A 20,881-nucleotide genomic window follows, 5' to 3' on the forward strand; every position below is an offset into this window, starting at 1 on the left:
AATCCCTTCTACTCTGTGAGGCTACCTATGGAGGAGAAACCAGTATTCATAGTCCAGAGCACCTCCCTCACATCATTCAGCCCTTATTAAGGCTGCAGAGACTGAGGTCTCTGATTTTTTCCCTTCCTAACCTTCCAATTACTTCTCTCTTTCCTCACTGCCATCTTCTGCCACTACTTCATTAGGACTCAAGCTTATTTGGAGGACAGTTATGTAAAAGCAGACAAAATTGCCTGGCAGTGTATGGGGACCAGAATGGGTCATAGAAGTTATTATTTGAGAAACAACATTTTGAAAACTAGTTATTATGTTTCTGAATGTTTTTAAATTAAATTCGATGAGTGTTATAATTGTTTTTTTTATTTTGTATTTCTTTTTGCACAGTGTCATATTTGTGTGATTTACTTAATCCTTGTGATTTATCTAATGAATAAAGTCACAGAAGATACGTTTAAGTACCTTCAACTTTGAATTGGTAGAAAGGCTCAAAGGTAATCTTTATTGGAATTTTGTCTTCCAACAATCAAAAGATATATTTATTTTGCTTTCAGTAATCTTATATATTAAGTATCTTTCTATTCTGCTAAAGAATAAACCTTCTGAAAAGAATTGGCAAAATTAAAAATTCTCCACATAATTCAGATAAAATAAGTTTTCGGTCTAAATGTTAACTTTATTTTTTTTTAATTTTTATTTATTTATGATAGTTACAGAGAGAAAGAGAGGGAGGCAGAGACACAGGCAGAGGGAGAAGCAGGCTCCATGCACCAGGAGCCTGATGTGGGATTCGATCTCGGGTCTCCGAGATCACGCCCTGGGCCAAAGGCAGGCGCCAAACCGCTGCACCACCCAGGGATCCCTAAATGTTAACTTTAAAAAGACTTTGAACTGTTCTGCTACAGTGGTAGTGAATACATGACTATGCATTTGCCAAAACCCATAGATCTCTATGCTACAAAGAGATAATTTTACTGTATGCAAAATTTAAAAAATCAACTTGAGGGCACCTGGGTGGCTCAGTCAGTTAAGCGCCTGCCTTCTGCTCAGCTCATGATCCCATGTGCCTAGGATTGAGTCCCACATTGGTCTCCCAGCTCAGTGGGGAGTGTGCTTCTCCGTCTGTCTCTGCCCCTCCCCCCCTATTTGTTCTCCCTCACTCTCTCTCCCTCTCAAATAAATAAAATATTTTTGAGAGAGAGAGAGAGAGAAAGACAGAGAGAGAGTGAGCACAAGCTAGGTGAGGAGCAGGGAGCCTAATGTGGGGCTCAATCCCGAAACTCCAGGATCATGACCTGAGCCGACATCTTAACGGACTGAGCTACAAAGATGCCCTTAAATAAATAAATTTTTTAAAAAATCAACTTGAATGGCAGAGGAACCCAAGATGGAATGTAGGCGATGGCAAATAAATCTAGCTGTATTACAAATGTATGAAATAACCACATTGAAGGGGATGGGGAGGAAAGGAGCTAATCTAAATAACTTTGTAAAAAAGTGTTTTGATTAGCTACTGTAAGGGCTGTAAGGTTAAAGGCAAAAAGAGTTATACATAAACATCTAAGTCTGATTGGTAAACTTGTTTATCACAGGGTATGGGTTATCATTTTAAAACTCTTTTACATGTGTGCTAGGCTTGAACAAATAAGTAAATACAGATAATGAGCCAGTTTTCTTACTGTTGGACAACTTACTGTTGAATTCTTTGATATTCCCTCCAGGAGATAGAGTTAGATTCTCTTCTCTAGAATGTGGACTGTACTTAGTATCTGCCAGCCAATGAACAGACTATGGCAGAGGAAAAACAATTACTTTACATTGGAGACACCTGGCTAATCTTAACTAAGTAACCAAGATTAATAGTACCAGTAATTAGACATATTGATATCATGTAGACCTGCTGATAGGCTGTGATGAGAAGGGTACACCACTCTGATATTCTTCCCACAAACTCCACATCTTCAGTCTAATTATGAGAAAGCATCAGATAAATTCAAATTGAGGAACATTCAAAAGTGTCAGTGTATGAAAAGCAAGGAAAGAATGAGACTGTCATAGAAGATTGTCCTAGAAGATTGAGGGGAAATAACAACTAAATGCAATGTAGTATCTTGGATTTAATCTTTGAATGGAAAAAGGACATTATTAGTTGGAGAACTAGGGAAATCATAATAATCATAGTTTAGTTAATGTATTGTACTGATATTAATTTATTATGTTTGATCATTGTACATGCTTATAACCTTATATAAAGTTATATGAGGTATTAACATTGGGGGATGCTAGGTAAAGGGTGTACAGGAACTCTATAAATACAACCTTTCTGAACATCTAAAATTATTTCCAAAAATAAAAAATAAATAAATAAATAAAAATAAAAATAAAATTATTTCAAGGGCAGCCCCGGTGGCTCAGCGGTTTAGCACCGCCTTCAGTCCAGGGCGTGATCCTGGAGACCCGGAATCGAGTCCCACGTCAGGCTCCCCAAATGAAGCCTGCTTCTCCCTCTGCCTGTGTCTCTGCCTCTCTCTCTCTGTTTCTCTCATGAATATATAAATAAAATCATTAAAAAATAAATAAAATTATTTCAAAATAAATAAGCCTTTTGAAAATAGGCTTATATGAATAATTTTTCAAAAACCATCAAATTTTAATTTTCTCAGGAAATAACTTGCATTGCTTTACTTAACATATCCTTTCTTTTTCTTTGAATTTTTATTTATGATAGTCACAGAGAGAGAGAGGCAGAGAGAGAGGCAGAGAGAGAAGCAGGCTCCATGCACCAGTAGCCTGACGTGGGATTCAATCTCAGGTCTCCAGGATCACGCCCTGCGCCAAAGGCAGGCGCTAAACCGCTGCGCCACCCAGGGATCCCTACTTAACATATCCTAAAACAAACTCGCGACCTTCTCTGCCTCTCTTCCAAACCTGCTCCTTTCTTGTGCTCCCGTTTCAGTAAATGGCTCCACCACATTCTCTTTCAATTGCCCAAGTAGGAAATAGTTATCCTTGACGTTTCCTTCTCCCTTGCTTCACAAATTAACCACCAATCCTTAATCATAGTCCTGAAAATCTCCTTCATATTCTGTTGTTTAATAGCTGTTTTTAAAAAAGATTTTATTTATTCATTCGCGAGAGAAAGAGCATGCAACAGCAAGTGTGAGTGGGTAGAGGAGCAGAGGAGAGGGAAGGAAAGAATCCCAAAAGCGAACTCTGTGCTGAGCGCAGAGCCCTATCCGGGACTTGATTCCAGAATACTGAGACCATGACCTGAGCTGAAACCAAGAGTCAGATGCTTAACCGACTGAGCCACACAGGCTCCCCCCTCTCCTTTATATTCTAGAATTGAGTTGTCTTGTTTGTCTTCTCCTATAGATTATAATCTCCATGGGGGCAAAGACATTGTCTTATTTCCCCATGTGTTTCACATGCCTCACACACAATCCGGTACAAGCAGGCACTCAAAAGCTACTGAGAATGCACATTTTATTGTATGTTACTATTTAATGATATTTGTTTAAAATATTTTATTTATTTGACCGAAAGAGAGAGACCACAAGCCGGGGAGCATCAGGCAGAGGGAGAGAGAAAACCAGGCTTCCTGCTGAGCAGAGCCAGATGTGAGACTCCATTCCAGGACTCTGGGATCATGACCACAGCCAAAGGCAGACTGAGGCACCCAGGTACCCCTACTTAATGGTGTTTTGACACCCCAGTCTCTTCTATCCAACACAGTGAGATGCATCCATATACCTCCTTCCTTCCTTCCTTCCTTCCTTCCTTCCTTCCTTCCTTCCTTCCTTCCTTCCTTCTTCCTTCCTTCCTTCATTTATTATCTGTGGTAATCAAGTTTTAGAAATCAAGTGTGGTCTCATTAACAGAAGTTTCACTAAGTCCAATTTGATGTTCTGATTGCAGTAGTCAGTGATATTTTAGAGAACCATTTAATATCTGAGCTGGAAGGACTTGTGGAGGAGCTCCTTTAGCACAAGTCTCTCATTCTAGGAGCAAAGACTTTGAAGTTCCTAGAGGTTAGCATTTGCCAGATCCTAGCACAAGTCCATTGACAGAGGGGCATTTTTTTCTATATCCCAAAGAACCTGGAAGGAAGAGGAGAGAAAAAAAAAAAAAAAAAAAACCTCAAGGACAATTATAGTAATAGATCCATTATCCTATACATCTTTTTGAAAGAAGTGAATAAAATAAACAATCAAAAAGAACTTATTAATTTCCATGCAGAAATTTTGTTCTGTAAACTCTTTTTAAAATTTAGTTATTTTGGGGAGGTATAAATGTTAAGTTACTGATATTTTTGTGAGTTAATTTTTTTCTTAAAGAAGGTTGGGGGCATGAGGTATTTAAGGACATGGACACCAAAAGAGGCAAGAAGGAAAGGTATATAAATGGGGACAAGATGGCAGCAGAGATTGAGGAGGATGATCTCTACAGGGATGACTTCCTTGACTATTTTATCTAAGTAGGCACTTTTCTCCATAATAACTCATCAGTACCTATAGTTATCTTGTTCATTTATTTGTTCGCTTGTTCTTGTCTGTCTTCCGTCTTCCTTCATTAGCTGCAAGGTCCATGAGAGCAAGGACTTTGTTCTGTTCCCTCCTCTATCTCCAATTCCCTAGAAGAGTGTCTGACACATTATGGAAGGGATGGCATAAGTGTATATAAAATTGACTCATTTTGGTTCGTAAAAGACATTAAGCTATTGATGACTAGAAATTAATAGGAATACTAAATATATCTGTTCTATTGCTTACTAACCTATTCATATAGCAGCCAGTCAAGCTTTACCTACAGTGTTTGGGAATCCAAAGGTTTTCCAAAACTTCTCTTGCTGGGTATTTCACTTTTACTGCTGCTACTATTATCAATGTAATAACAGAGATATATATGAGATCCAATTCTTTTTGTCAAGTTTTTAAAAGAAAATTTAATCAAAAAGATTACCTGACTTTGTTTTTGAAATGGGAGAAAGAACAATTGAGCAGCAGAGCTGAAGGTAGAATTTCATTTAGTCATGAGGCATAAAGAATCTTGCTCTTAAAAGGAAATCAATTAATTTATTTATTCATGCATGTATTCTTTCGTTCATTCAACAAAATTTATTGAGTTACCTATTAGTGATTTAACCTAAGATACTAGAAGAATAAGTAGAAGTTAGCAAAGCAAAAAAGTGAAGTTATATGATAAAATTACAAGTCATGTTATTCTCTTCCTTAAAACTTTCTGTGGCTTCCCATTGTACTTAGAATAAAACACTTATTTCCACAGCCAAAAGTCCCTGCATGACTGCACCTCTATGTCTCCTACCTCATGTCCTACCACTCTCCATTTGCCTTTTTTTTTTTAAAGATTTATTTATTTATTCATGAGAGAGAGAGAGAGAGAGAGGCAGAGACATAGGCAGAGGGAGAACAGGCTCCCTGTGGGGAGCCCTGAAGTGTCCCAGGACCCTAGGATCACGACCTGAGCTGAAGGCAGACGCTGAACCCTTGTGCCACCCACTTGCCTTTCTGTTTCTTGATTGCATATGCCAACTTATTTTCTACTTTAAAGCCTTGTTTCTTACATACTGGAAAGCATCCAATATGGCTCCTTCATTTTTTTCTTTAAACCTTTGGTAATCAAGGTTCAGATAATGAAGTATGACCTCCTCCTTAATTCTTCCCTCTGTACAGAATGTTCTGCTTTCCTATTCCCCTAAGTCAAATGTCACTCTCCAGAGATGGCTTTCCTGACAGCTTTATCTAAGTAGACACTTTTCTCCATAATAACTTATCACTACCTGCAGTTATCTTATTCATTATTTGTTCACTTGCTCTTGTCTGTCTTCCTTCATTAGCATGCAAGGTCCATGAAAGCAAGGACTTTGTCCTGTTCACTCCTATATCTCCAATCCCTAGAAGAATGTCTGACACATTATGGGCATTCAGTAAATAATATCTACCTTGAAGGATGAGATTTGTACATGAAATATTAAGCTCACTAGTACAAAGTTGGTGCTCAAGAAACATTAAATTCCTTTCCTATCCATAGATGAGACTAATCAATTCAATCCTTTGATCAGCAAATATTTTACATGTATCATCTTTTGTCGAGGATGTTGTATACTATTATATAAAAACACGTAGTAAAGGAATAATGACCATGTGTGTGGGATATTCTCTTTTTGCTCCTCCCAATACACTCTTCACTCTTGGCCACTGTGCTCTGTGTCCCTGGAACACAGACCTTTAAGACTGCTTCAAAGGGTTCTCTTATTCTCTGGCATTTGGCTGGGTTTGATCGATGGAAGTTACCATTGGGAGTTCAGGAGGTAGAAGAATGAGGTTTTCCTGACCGATTTCCTTTACTGAAGGCTTCAAGTTCCTGTTGGGCAGGTCGCTCTTATTGTTCTCTCCAGGTGGTGGTCATTGTTCCTTCATGCCCGGGGATGTTACATCCCTTGTTGGTTTCTTTGAACCCTGGCCACACTGTTGTAAATGGTCCTTCCTGAAACTTTCCTCAGTCATAGAGTAGTGCCATCCCTCAAGATGGAACACTCATCTGTTTCCGGTTAGAACACTAATATAGGCAGAATATGAAAAAGTGGACAGAATTAAAACATGGCTTTCAGCAACACAAAAGCAACAAAGGTAAAAGGAGCCATGGAGTGACAAGCAGAAATCGTGGCCCTGTTTTGTGTGTCTGGATCACTGAGTCTTCTAGAAGAAGATGAAGAGTTTGGGGTTCAAGGGATCATCACTTATGAAAGGAAGTGGGGGAAAGCAGGATTAGGCAAAGGGTAAAGTCTAACAACAGTGCAGGCTCTACAAAGCTTGGGGAGCTCTGGAGTGAGGAATGCCTGTCAATGCCCCACATTAGGCTGAAATGATCCCATCTTTGTACTCCTGTCATTTATCCACTTGATTTACTAGATCACGCAGCAAGGGGTATCTGCCAGAGGCTGCCTGCTACGTGTACTCCCTGCAGCTGAACAGAGGGTCCTTACCTTGTACTTCCTGCAGCTGAACAGAGGGTCCTTACCTTGTACTCCCTGCAGCTGAACAGAAGGTCCTTACCTTGAAGAGGGAATATGGGGGGCCATCTCTGTCTCCACAACAATCTGAATCTTAATCTTTCTTGGGCCTTATCTCTCATTGTCTACCATGGGAACTGTTTTCAAGGCTTTGTTCTAGTACCCTTTCCTAGTAAAAACCACTCCAGTTTAATTAGTTCAGCGTATCCCATGTACTTCTAATCAAATGTCTCTATCTTATAAATTTCCAGAGTAACAGGCAGCTGTTGAAAGAGATATATTCCCACTTTAGGAAATCTGATGCACCAAGAGACAAGATCAATGCTGTCTAGTACTAGAAATAACACCATTAAGCAGTAGAAGTGTAGCATTCATGATTATGTCTTCATATTGTCACGGAAAGGATTGCTCTATGATATTATCTCTAAGATACTGGACATGTGTGGCTTTGACAATTCATTTTTTAAAAAGATTTTACTTATTTATTTGAGAGAGAGTGAGCAAGAGCACAAGTTGGGTGAGGGGCAGAGGGAAAGACTCCCTGCTGAGCATGGAGCCTGATGCTGGGCTCAATCCCGGGACTCCAGGATCATGACCTGAGCTGAAGGCAGGCACTTAACCGACTGAGCCACCCAGGTTCCCTTGATGATTCATTCTTTAGCTTTATGCAATTAGTATTCTTATTTCCTGAATGGTTTCTGAAGAATGCCATAGTTCTTCTAAATCTGTATTCCTGACTGAATGTTACCATGAAATCTTCCTCAGCAGCAGCATATTTTAATATTGACACAACACTTGACCTGCAAGATGCATCAGCAATTAGATAATATCTAGCTAGCTTAATAGGACTTTCTTTATAGTGAAAATTGATGCTTTGGTTTCCTTAAACCAAGTGCTCTTATCCCTTTCATGTGCCACCTCTTCACCTGGGTCTATTAAAGACAGTTAATATTATGCTACCACTTAAAGTATATTTAAGTGACGATCTGAAAATAAAGTGAAATAATCTGAGTGCATTAAGTAACAAGAATTTGGGAACATTTCTAGGAGAAAATCTCCAGGCTGGTATCCTAGGCAAAAATTTTCCTACTGTTTTTGACTCAAATTTCCTTAAGGCCAGTCCATAGACAAATTTAAATTTAGCTGTGTTCTTAACTTAAAATAAAATTGGGGCACCTGTCTGGCTTAGTTGATAGAGCATTCAAGTCTTGATCTTGTTGTGAGTTCAAGCCCCACATTGGGTATAGAGATTGCTTAAAAAAAATCTTAAAAAGGGGCATCCTGGGTGGCTCAGCGATTTAGTGCCACCTTCGGCCCTGGGCCTGATCCTGGAGACCTGGGATCAAGTCCCGCATCCAGCTCCCTGCATGGAGCCTGCTTCTCCCTCTGCCTGTGTCTCTGCCTTTCTCTCTCTCTCTCTATGTCTATCACGAATAAATAGATAAAATCTTTAAAAAAAATTAAAATAATTAGTTCAGAATTTAACTCTAATGTCTTTAATATCGAATACAAAAAGGAAAAAGAATATTATTATTCCTGATTTGATATTATAAATTATGCAAATAAAAAAATAAATTATGCAAATAATTGTGTTCCAAATTTTGAAGATGAGGAATTAAATGTCTTTGACAACATAGTTTATAGACTTGTAAAAGTATTCAAGAAACTAACCTCAAGTGGTCATGTGTACAACTATACAGTGTTCTGATTGCAAGCCAAACGATCTTCAAATTCATGCTGTCAGATTATTTCTAAAGATGTAAAAATCTTTGATCTGAGAGAGGGAACTTCTTACTGACTATTGTTTTTGGAAAATAAACAAACAAACAAAAACCCAGTGTGTTTTGTTTTGGATCCTGAAAGCAAAAGTCCTTCATTTAGCTTGCTGGGGTGCTAGATATTTGTTTAGTTTATATCAGGCACTAGAGGGGAGTGTGGTGTCATACAACTGCTGTATTATGCAAACCAGGCACACTGGCATGGCCAAATACAGAGAAAAGATACAGCAAAGGAGTTAGAAAAATACTTTCTCAAGGTTGAAATAGGACAACTGTGGTTTCCCCAGATCTACTGAGATCTAGTGTCCCAATATAGGGCTTTGCTCCCTTTTAAGCAGCAATAACCTTTAAATAAAGTGACTTTGATAGCTTTATTGTTATTTTACAACAAGGTAGGCCCCAATTTTATTTTCTTGCTAATTTCTTTTTAATATGTCCCTGATTTTTTTTTAATATTTGCTTCTTTTTTTTTTATTTTTTTTTATTTATTTATGATAGTCACAGAGAGAGAGAGAGAGAGAGAGAGAGAGAGAGGCAGAGACACAAGCAGAGGGAGAAGCAGGCTCCATGCACCGGGAGCCCAACGTGGGATTCGATCCCGGGTCTCCAGGATCGCGCCCTGGGCCAAAGGCAGGCGCCAAACCGCTGCACCACCCAGGGATCCCTGTCCCTGATTTTTTAAAAAAGGGAAATAATATCAAAAAGTATAAAGAAGAAAGGGAACACACTTGGAAGAATACTATACACTCTCACAGTATGGGGAAGGATTCTTTCGATCTCTGTCTCTACTGACAAGAAAATGCATACACTTTTAAATACATGGAATAATGCTATACTTGCTATTTCTGGAATAGTTTTGTTGCAGATGGAGATAGACATCATTCTGTGGCAGATGACTTGATTCTCGGTGGTAAAGCATAGTGGTTATGAGTATGGGGAGTCACAGTGCCTAGGTTTAAATTTCTTCTCTACTCACTATGTGACTTTGGACATTTAATCCATTTAATCCATCTCTATGTACCTCAGTGTCCTCATATGCAAAATGGATGATAATATCACCTACTTTAGACAGCTGATGTGAGATCACATACTTAAATGTTTAAAACAACACCCAGAACATAAGAAATGCTTACCACATTTTTAACCAAGTACAGGTTTAAATTTCATAGTATCACTGAAGATTTTTAAAATATGAAAGTGGTATTAAAAGAAAACTTTCAAAAAAAAAATAAAAGAAAACTTTCATCATATTTCAAAGCCATGCTTTTAATATGTTATTACTCCTACACATAACTATATACTTTCTCCATTGATATTGGTATTTGCATGCAGCAAATACTCAGTTTGTATTGATTGACTGATCTGTCTAAAGACTTTAACATAAAGAGATGAACTACTTTTTTTGTGGAGGCCTAAGAACTGTCCTGTTGAATGCAAGTTTCCTTTAAGTGAGATGGTTTTCCATGGGTCACCTTTATAAGCCATGAGTCCAACTAAAAACCTCTGTTAATTATTAAACCCTTATGTATTATCTGGATACCTGACACTGCAGATTCTGAACAGAAAGCATTTGCCCCTCAAGTTAAGCCTAAACACCAATCGAAAAACGTAATTATCAAGGGATTTAAAAAAAACCAAAACTTTTTCTCTTGAATTTAGTAGAGAGCGCGGGGTAACTCTTGTTTTGGCTGGCGTATCTATGGCCTCAACAATTGGTTTAAACCTTGTTTGGGATTCCTGCTTGTTTTAGCATGGCGGAGCTTGGAGTTCACAGAACCCTCCTTTTGTTAATTTTTCTGACAAAATGTCTGGAGGGCACAAAACTGCTGGCAGACTTAAAAAAATGTGGTGACTTGGAATGTGAAAGTAAGTTTGCTTTTCTTTTTTTCCTTCTTTTCCTCTTAAGCTAAGGTTCTGAAATGACATGTTATTGTGGACCTGTGTGATAGAGATGAGCACTAATATCATTTAGAAATATTTGCAATTATAAAATATACTTCACTATAAAAAGAAAATGCTAGAAGGAAAGCATTTTATAATAGTTTTTTTTTATAATAGTTTTTAATGTAAGTGTATCAAGGGGCAAAGATCGGCCTGATACATAAATATATCAGAAATTATAAAGATATTAATTCAGGCTTTAAAAGCAAATCCGTGCTCTTACAATTTTTTAAGATAGCTAGAATTGATTTGTATTGATTTGTATTAAAAAGGTTTTAAGCCATTTGATAATTCTTCATTTATGAAGTGCTTATATTTTTTAGTTTCTATTTTGCAATGAGAGCTTTCTGATTCTTATGAGTTTTCTAAAAATGTCTTTACCTTGTATCACCATGATTTATTGTATACACTTTATCAAATATTAATCATTTCTGCGTTCATTTATTATGTAAAAATACTGAAATCAGTGTTAGAAGTAAATAATTTTATTTATATCCTTGAATATTAAATTTCTCTTTTACAAAGAAAAATTAATTTTCATTTTATTGTGTAAGAAGTTATTTTTCTGGGCCAGCCCAGGTGGCTCAGTGGTTTAGTGCTGCCTTCAGCCCAGGGCCTGATCCTGGAGACCTGGGATTGAGTCCCACGTCGGGCTCCCTGCTTCTCCCTCTGACTCTGTCCGTCTGCTTCTCCCTCTGTCTGTGTCTGCCTCTCTCTCTCTCTCTCTCTCTCTCTGTGTCTCTCATGAATAAATAAATAAAATCTTAAAAAAAAAGAAGTTATTTTCTGTTATTAGCATTATGGCGCAAGATGAATAGTATCATAATTGTTTTAAATATGTTCTAGCTCTTCGGTATGTGAGAATTGTTTCTGATTTGCAACATGTAAATTAAAATGCAAAATATTATTAGTAGAAATGTAAATAATTTATAAGTAGATTTTTTATAGTAAACATTTTTCTTAATCATTTGGATATATAACTTGATATATAAAGAAGATTTACTAGATGATGTTTTGTAATAGTAATAATCTTTCTCCCCCTTTTTTACAACTTCATTTTAGTTTCCTTAGGGCCGGACATGAAACATGGAAAGAGAACCTTCAAATTTATAGTAATTTATAATGCTATGTTAACTGTAATTGTATGGCTTAAACAAAAGCATAACATATGTCAATATAATTATAATAGGTAATATGGTATGTATATTGCTTTATGTATTGAAGGGCTAAGCCTAGTATATGTGGTTATGATCATAATTATTGAGGGCTTATTATGTGCTGGGTCTGGAAGGGTAGGATTATGTATCTAAGAGGAATAAAATGAAATGTCAGATAAGTTTCTTGACCTCCAGGAATTTTCATTCTAGTGAGTGGTGACAAGACATGTCAGCATGAAAGATAAATAGTGATACAATATAAGGATAATAGGTAATATTGAAGTTCAGAGAAGGGGCAGAATAGATTGGACCAACTTGAGATGTCTCATAGAAGAAGTAGGATTTGAGTTGACTACGGAGAGAGATTGAAGGGCTTCTAGACTTAGAAAAGAACAGAAAGAAAAAGCACAGAATATGGAAGGTAGATATTGCAGTGAAAATAATCTCAGTACAAATCTGACTCTACCATTTATCAGGTGTGTGACCTACTTTCTGACTTGGTTATAGGCTCATTTGTCAGACTGATAAAAGATTATTGACCTTAAATCTGTTTTGGGGATTTAATAAAATAAAGGTATGAAACAGCTATCATAATGCCTGGAATATACAGTAGTCCCCTTTATCCATGGGTCACTTTCCATGGTTCTAGTTAGCTGCCGTCAACCATGGTCTGGAAGCAGATGATTCTTCTGATGTACAGTAGTAGCACAACTATATGTCACAGTGCTTACTTCATGTTTCTCACTTCATCTCATTAGGTAGGCATTTTATCATCTCACATCACTGCAAGAAGAGTAAATACATTATAAAATACTTTGAGAAAAGGAGATTGGTCACATAACTTTTATAACAGTATATTGTTATAATTATCCAATTTTACTATTAGTTATTGTTGTTAATCTCTTACTGTGCCAAATTTATAAATTAAATTTTATTACATGTGTGTATATGTAGAAAAAAACATAGCATATATAAGGCTCAGTACTATCTGTGGTTTCAGACACCCACTTGGAACTAGGAGCCTTGGAACACATCCCCCACAGATAAGGGGGTTACTCTGGTAGGTGCCAGGAAGAAAATGAATTATCTTTACCTTTTCTTTTCTGAGAAGAATGATAATGACATATTCCAGGAACAACGGATAGATGAACTTGACAGTAAAGAAGTAAGAGGAAGTCATTTTAAATAAAGAAGAGGATCAGGTTATGTATAGCCTTGGATACCAAGCTAAAGAACTTAGAGTTGATTCTAGGTGCAGTGGGAAGTCTATGTAGGTTTTTGAGGTGTTATATGATATGAAGAAATTAGCATTTGGAAATACATAGGATAGTCTGGAGGAGGGCAAGATGCGAGGGGGAGAAATAACATTTTAATTTAAATTGTGTGTTTTCCTCATATGTTAACATAGCTTTAATAAGCAGAGTCTTAGCCATGAGAGATTACAGAGGACCTGACTGCCGATACCTGAATTTCACTAAAGGAGAAGAGATATCCGTTTATGTTAAACTTGCAGGAGACAGGGAAGATCTATGGGCAGGAAGTGTAAGTATCTAGTCTTAAAAATTAAATGTAGAATAAATGACTAGCTTGTACAGAATACCTGTTTTTCATCTCTAAAGGAACTTTAATAATTTTAAAGCACTTTACATATGTAGTATATATGTGATATATATTAAAAACCATTAACATATTTTTAAAATACTTATTTATTTGAGAGAGAGAAAGAGAGTGAGAGAGTGCATGCATCAGTTGGGGGAGGGACAGAGGGAAAGAACATCAAGCAGACTCCCCACTGAGTGCAGAGTGCCACGTGTGGGCTTAATCTCATGACGCTGAGATCATGTTCTGAGCCGAAATCAGGAGTCAGATGCTTAACTGACTGAGCCACCTAGGCACTCTATCCTTAACACATTTAAACAAACAAAAAATGGTCATATTCAGTCTTAGTTCCAGAATTTCTTTAAATGTAGTATTTGGGGAAGGCATCCTGGTTGAGACAGAGAACTAGGATTGTCTTGAATTTACTTTTACATAGCATGCATAGTTTTTGAAGTTAAGTTTTATATTTACTTGGAGAATAAAATTACTTTAGAGGAGCTGGTGGAGATTATGGGAGGTCTAGGCAACATCAGTGATACCATGGTGCTGCCAATGGCTAAGTTTAAGAGAGACTTAGAAGTTTCAGTTAATTAAAAGAAAAACATGTCTTTCTGAGCAAATAAAGGACAGCTTTTTTTAAAGATTATATTTATTTGAGAGAGAGCACACACAAGCAGGGGGCGGAGTGCAGAAACAGACTCTCTGTGGAGCAGGAAGCCCAATGTGGGGCTCAATCCCAAGACCCTGAGATCATGACTTGAGCTGAAAGCAGACAGACACTTAACTGAGTAAGCCACCCAGGCACCCCAAGGATGGAGTTCTTATTGAAGAGACCTCGGAGAGATGCGTAGCCTAGAGAAGCAAGGTATATGAATTTTTCATGAAAAACAACAATAACAACAACAACTGGGAGAATCTTTTATTTGACCCCCAAATCCTATTATACTGAAATTCCTAGAAGCCTGAATAATCTCTCTAGGAAAATTAATGATAAATGTTTTTAGTTGGCAACACACTTGTATCTTTGATTCTATCATTATGCTTTATAATGAAAAGATGCTATAAGCAATTTTACTCCCAAACTGAACGAGTATGACCAATCTGATGCATACATCATTTCCATATTGAACGCACAAAAGATTTTTCTGTTGGGTAACCTCCATGATCACTATTTGAAGGAGCAGATTCTGTTTGGACATATCCTGCTCTTTAGCATCAGGGTCTGTACAACTGAACCCCTGACTGTCAATGGCCAGAAATATTTGGCTTCTGTAGTTCCCAAGATTCTTTACTGCTTATGGTCTCTTAAATATGCTGGTGTATATCTTTGAACACATTAGAGGCAAACAATGCAGCTTTAAGAAAAATGACATGGTAGGAAAAGAAAGCATTCTTTTTTGTTTACCAAGTGTGAAAATGATAGTTCCATACAGAAGCAGCATATAATGTGTGGAACCAGCGTGACGTTTCAAGCATATTTAGTTTTGTACACTAGGTGTTTAGTCCAGGCAAGCAGCTGTTTAAGAAACCATACTGTAGAATTTACCCACAGACTATGAATTTCCAAATAGCTGCAGCAACTATAGAGCTAGAAGAATCATAGTTAAGGTGTAATGGCCCTGGATCAAAGGACTTTGCCAGGGATAGAAAATGGACTGAAATTTTCACTCTCAGGGACACCCTATTTGTACTTAAACTGGATTGAGAAGATCCCTATTACTGAGGTAGCCCCAGAAAAGTTGAATGGAGACAAATTCTCCCAGGAGGACTTACAGATCTTTGCTGTTTTGATGAAGCCATCTTGGCTCTTCAGAGTTTAAACCTCTTACTTGATTTTGATATCCTGAAAATGCTGAATATGTCACAGCTCTGTCTAGCTTGGCTACAGTCACCATTCCTTTGCCTTTTGCTATCCTAGGTTTACAGTGTAAATCTGTGGTCCACCTGGATAAGGAAGGTCCCTGGCAAACATAGAAAGGAAGAAAATCAGTATTGATATGGCTTTCCCTCAGAAGTTTGAAAAAGTGGCATTTTACAACTTGGCTCTTTGTTCCCTCAAAATAATGCTATTCTTTGGAATAAGGGGTACCTGGCCAGCTCAGTCTGTAGAGTGTAAGACTCTGGGTCTTTGGGGTTGTAAGTTTGAGCCCCATGTTGGGTGTAGAGATTTTTAAAAATAAAATCTTTTCTTTTTTTCAAAAAAAGAATGTGATTTCACTCACTTTCCTTTAGATGGCAAGTGAAAGCTAATTATATTTGTGATTTGTGATAGATGAAAGCCAAGGATATAGGGCAAAATTAGTGTTATTATGGCTTTGATCACTCTTCCTTGCTAATCTTTATTCTTCATATTGGTAGAAAGGAAAGGACTTTGGATACTTTCCCAGAGATGCAGTCCAGATTGAAGAGGTATTCATATCTGAGGAAGTTCAGATATCAACTAAAGTGAGTATTAATAACATTTCAGTTGTTAATTAAACTTAAATTTTCTTGGCTAAAATAGTTTTCTGTAGTATTATAAATGTCCATTGGTTAAGTATCTTGTATAGTGAAGACATTAATAATTGGTCTGAAAAAAAATTGGTCTGAGAACTCACTCACTCTAGGAGTAGTTTGAGTGTGTGAATAAAATTAGGTAAGACAAGGTTGATGACAGGCATATTGCTTTCTGAAAAATTTACAAAGTAGTAGAGTGTAGTGGTTATGAGCATCATGGATTCTGGACTGAGCTCAAAGTCTGACTGTGACCTTGTGTGCCTTAATTTTCTAATCTGTAAAATGAGGATGATGATTATAATACAGTGCTACTTCATAAATTTATTGGGAAAAGATGAACATATGTAAAGTATATAGAATAGCACTTAGTAAGTGCTATATAAGTATTAGATATTATTACTAAGGTTATTATCCTACTGGGACAAAATTTATTTCCCATCACTCTTTTCAGGTCTCATATCTGTACAACTTCTTTTTCTGTTGAATTTTAAGTAAGCTTGATAATATTGGGTTTGATAATGTTGGGCTTGATAATGAGAAAAGGAATCAGAAGATGACTTTTCAATATGTAAGTTTGATTAGCCCATTTAATTCAAATTCCAGGTCAAGGCAACTTACCTTAAAAAAAGGTCAATAAAAAGTGAATCAGCCTAGTCAAACAAACTATTATCTGGCTCTTTTCCAGCATAAATTCTGAGATTAACAGTTAATTTAATGTATAATTATTGATCCTGTAAGTTTATCTCCAAAATATAACTGGAATATATTGTCTTCACTCTCCCCATAGCCCAACCTCATAATCTTTTGATTAGAATACTGCAATACTGGTCTCCTGGCCCCTAGTTTTGTCCTCTTCCAATTTATTCTCCAAACAGCAATGGATCTCATAGGAACAAAACTAAAACAAACAAACAATTCAGTTGTCATTCCTTTGGCTTAAAGCCTGTTAATGGATTTCCAATGAACCTAGAATCAAGCCCTGATTCCTTACCCTGGCTCTACACGATCTGCGCTCCTGTCCCCAACCTCCATCTCAATGACCCTCTCTTATACTGCTCTCCCCTCACTCACTATGCTCCTGGCCAACACTCGCCTACTGACTGTTCTTAGAACATGCAAAACATTTTCCCAGCCCAGAAACCCAAACAGGCTTTGCCCTGTGGTTCAAATGCTTTCTCCACGTTCTTCACTTAGCTAGTCCCTTCTTATCCTTTACATCGCTCTTATCTTTTACATCGCCCATAAACATTGGTGCCACACAGAGGCCTTCCATGATGATTCTTGTGGAATTACTGCATCTTTTGATTAAGATGCAGTAATTAACAGATTAACAGATTCCTGTTTATTTCCTCCATTGCACTTATCACAATTCATCATTACCTTTTTCTTTTTGTTTACTATAGAATTTCAGCACCTAGCACAGTGCACAGCACATAGTAAGCACATACTTACCATGTAAAATGTAAGCCCTACATTTTTAGGTCAAGTTCCCTGGGAAACAGACTCTGAGGTGGACCTTTGCACCCAAGAGGTTTACTGGGGAGTACTCATAGGAATAACACCTGTGAGGGAGCAAAAGAAGAAGCAAAATTGGGCAGAGAAGTTGAACTGTGATGCAGTTGCAACAAAAGTCTCAGTTGATTCCATAAGGAACTCTGAATCTGGGATGGCCTTTCAGAGTTGCCTTGAATAGAGGCAAGGCATTAGTGGCTTACCTGGGGTAGTGTAACTTGGGGTAGGTTAGGCTAGTGGTAACAGAGAGTTACTATTAGTTACTAATAGTAACAGAGTTACTATTCTAAGCACATCATTCATTTAATCTTCACAACACAACACCCCTATAAGGTGGGTACTGTCATTATCCTTATTTTACAGATGAGACTGAGGCATAGAAAGGATATATAATTCAACCAAGTTCATAGAGCTAGTAAGTGGCAGGGTCAGGACTTAAACTTAGACAATTGGCTCCAGAGTCTGTTCTCAATTACCTACTATACTGCAGTCCCCAAAACATTGTAAAATTTCAATTTTGAAGTTTACTTTTTAAAAATTCTGAACTTTATTCTCATTTCATAATGATCATATCCAAAAAACAGCACAGATCACTGTTTCATACCTTCAGATTAAAAAATAACAACCTTGGGGCACCTGCCGGGCTCAGTTGGTAGAACATGCAACTCTTGATCTCCAGGACATAAGTTCAAGCCCCACATTGGGTATGAAGCCTACTTAAAATGAAATTTAAAAAAAATATTAACTTCACCATTTTTCTTCTTGAAGATCTGGTTGTTCTGAGATGAACAAGAGGATTCCCCACCACAGTTGACTCTATACAATAAAAGAAGTTTAAATGTTGTAGTGCAAATTTTAACAAGGCCTTCATGATTTAGAGTCTCTGGGCTGTCTGAGCTGTCTCCATGTGCTGTGAAATGCCCCTCTCTCAATTCACCAAACAGCTGCATGTGTCTGTTCAATGCACTCTTAAAAAAAGCAAGATTTTGTGGACATGTATGCCTTTTCTTTTTTTTTTTTTTTAATTTTTTTTTTTTAATTTATTTATGATAGTCACACAGAGAGAGAGAGAGAGAGGCAGAGACACAGGCAGAGGGAGAAGCAGGCTCCATGCACCAGGAGCCCGATATGGGATTCGATCCCGGGTCTCCAGGATCGCGCCCCGGGCCAAAGGCAGGCGCTAAACCACTGCACCACCCAGGGATCCCCATGTATGCCTTTTCATCAAGAGTTTATTTTCAGGATATACTCAAAGCTTGAATTTTCACTTAGATTAATATCATTGACCCTGAGTTCGTTGTGATATAAATATTGGAGATTAGGAGATCTGGTTTTAGTTTTTGTTGTGCTGTTAAGCTAGTTGTATGGTCTTGGGAAAATCAGTCATCTGTTTTAAATGATTTAGGGAGAAACAAGGAATTTTAGTATATTTAGTATATTTAGAATCAATTTTTTTCTTATAGGAATCTGATTTTCTTTGTCTTCTTGGAGTAAGTTATTCATTTGAAAATGAAGACAGTGAATTAAGCAATGATGATGGCAAAAATATACATCCATATGAAGAAGATAAGGACCAAAAATCTAGTGTATATGACAGTGATTTTCAGACAGAATCTGGATTTTATTCACCTTCTGAAAGTACTTGGTTTGAAGATCAATTTCCAGCATCAGAGGCTCCTGAAGATATCAGAAGTACTACTGAATCAAAAGAGTGGGAAGGAGTAGAAGCTGGAAGTATGGAAGAGGATTCTGTTCCAGAAGTGGATCATATCCTGCCATCCTCAACTGTGTCTGAAGTGAAAGGATGGTTTGGATTCGGAAGGGAACAAGCTGAAGGAAAGACTTTTGAATCAGTTATTGAACCTCTAGAAGAAAGTTCATTTCAAAGTAGAAAAATGGCAGGAGAAGATGGGAATGACCTGGAGGAATTAAATAATGATAAACACCAAACAGAACAAAAGCAAGAACCTGAACTGGAATTCTATTCATTGCCAAAGAAACAATCTGAAGTAGATTCTGAATCAGAGAACATTATCAGTCCTCAAGCCACTGGCTGGTTTGGGGGTAGTTTTAAAAGTTATTTAGGTTTTGGAGATGAGAATAGAGGGCTTGAATTATTGCCTAAAGAAAGCAATCCACCACTACAAGATGTTCTTGATTCTATATCATCTGAGGAAGAACCCACAGTTCCATGCACAGAAATATCAACAGAAAAAGAAGACATAATTGCCAATGATACCTCAATTCTCAGGCCAAGTTGGTTTGATTTTGGTTTTGGTATGCTAGGCTTTGTATACACCAATGAACATAAAATTGTATCAGATGATGGAAAAAGTGAAGAAGGAGGTGGAGGAGATAAACACGAACATCCTCCAACAAGTAAATTTGACCCTGATACGGAACAAGAAATAAAAACAATAAAAAGTATGGAAACTGAAGATCAAGTAGACACAGAAAGAGTCTTAGAGAACACGGATGATTTTGATACCTTACCATATTTTAAAAAGTTCCTATATAATTTTGACAACCCCTGGAACTTCCAGGACATTTCAAAGGAGACAGAATTGCCATTTTCTAAACAGATACAGGATGAAGAAAATGTAATTGAAAATGATGAAACAGAAGAATTTTCAGCTGAAAATTATCACACAGGTAATATGAAACTTATAATGTTGAAAGGCAGATACAGTCAGGTTGGTATAAAATATTTATAATATAATTTGTTTTTAAAATATAATTAATTCTTATAAGTACAAATTGGATGAAAAAGTCCAGAAATCCATGTTTCTCAAAATATTCAATAATCAACAACATTATCAATTATCCTTTTAATATTTTCTGGTTTACTGTGGGACTTAGATCTTAATATAATGAAATACCAAGGGAGAAAGAATGATTGGAGATACATATATGTTCCAAGAAGATCTTAAGGTATTTTACAATAAATTCTTATTTTTTTCCAAAATAGTATAGTAAATAGGTTTAAAAATATAAATAGTACTAAGGCTTTTTTTTTTTTCCTTTTTAAACAAAAGTAGTTTCTGTTCCCTCTGTCCATTTCTACTCTCACCTCTGTCCTAGGGACAGTAATTTCTTTCTTTTTTTTTTTTTAAGTAAATTTCTTTAGTATTTATGTCTATTTTCTAAATAAAACCTTTATATTGTCCTGCTTTGATTAATCTATATTAGATGATGTCCATTGACTTTCTTTTTTGGTAAATGAGGATTTCTTTCTGCTCATTTACATTAACTTTTTAGCTCATTAACACCTTCCCAATATAACTATATTTGAATAGTTTTCTCTCAATACTGGGAGCTTAACAGTAGGCAATGAAGAGGGCAGAGTATCAGAAGATATTACTAGATCT

The 20,881-nt window shown here is 36.9% G+C and overlaps 1 protein-coding gene and 1 long non-coding RNA gene across 7 annotated transcripts in view; one reads left to right on the forward strand and one right to left on the reverse strand.

Moving 5' to 3' along the window:
• Positions 1–10,332: 10,332 nt before the first annotated feature.
• MIA2 (MIA SH3 domain ER export factor 2) overlaps positions 10,333–20,881 on the forward strand; it is a 91,081-nt gene continuing 80,532 nt past the window's right edge. For 2 of the 5 annotated variants that reach the window (XM_072838395.1, XM_072838396.1), the window contains exons 1-4: positions 10,367–10,674; positions 13,315–13,448; positions 15,864–15,950; positions 18,977–20,165. In XM_072838395.1, the coding sequence (XP_072694496.1) occupies positions 10,560–10,674; positions 13,315–13,448; positions 15,864–15,950; positions 18,977–20,165 (1,525 nt within the window). In that variant the 5' untranslated portion in view covers positions 10,367–10,559. Of the gene's footprint in view, positions 10,675–13,314; positions 13,449–15,863; positions 15,951–18,976; positions 20,166–20,881 lie in introns of all 5 variants that reach the window. The other 3 variants (XM_072838393.1, XM_072838394.1, XM_072838407.1) reach the window with 2 other exon arrangements.
• LOC140639871 (uncharacterized) lies at positions 12,453–18,330 on the reverse strand. 2 transcript variants are annotated; one of them, XR_012036517.1, is made up of 4 exons: positions 18,265–18,330; positions 15,279–15,466; positions 14,291–14,357; positions 12,453–12,689 (listed from the first exon to the last, which is right to left on the reverse strand). It is a non-coding gene; the product is annotated as an uncharacterized lncRNA (long non-coding RNA). The 2 variants fall into 2 exon arrangements; XR_012036516.1 differs by lacking the exon at positions 18,265–18,330 and adding an exon at positions 17,454–17,563.

This window comes from Canis lupus, chromosome 9 (genome assembly GCF_048164855.1).
Source record: "Canis lupus baileyi chromosome 9, mCanLup2.hap1, whole genome shotgun sequence".
Classification (NCBI taxonomy): domain Eukaryota; kingdom Metazoa; phylum Chordata; class Mammalia; order Carnivora; family Canidae; genus Canis; species Canis lupus.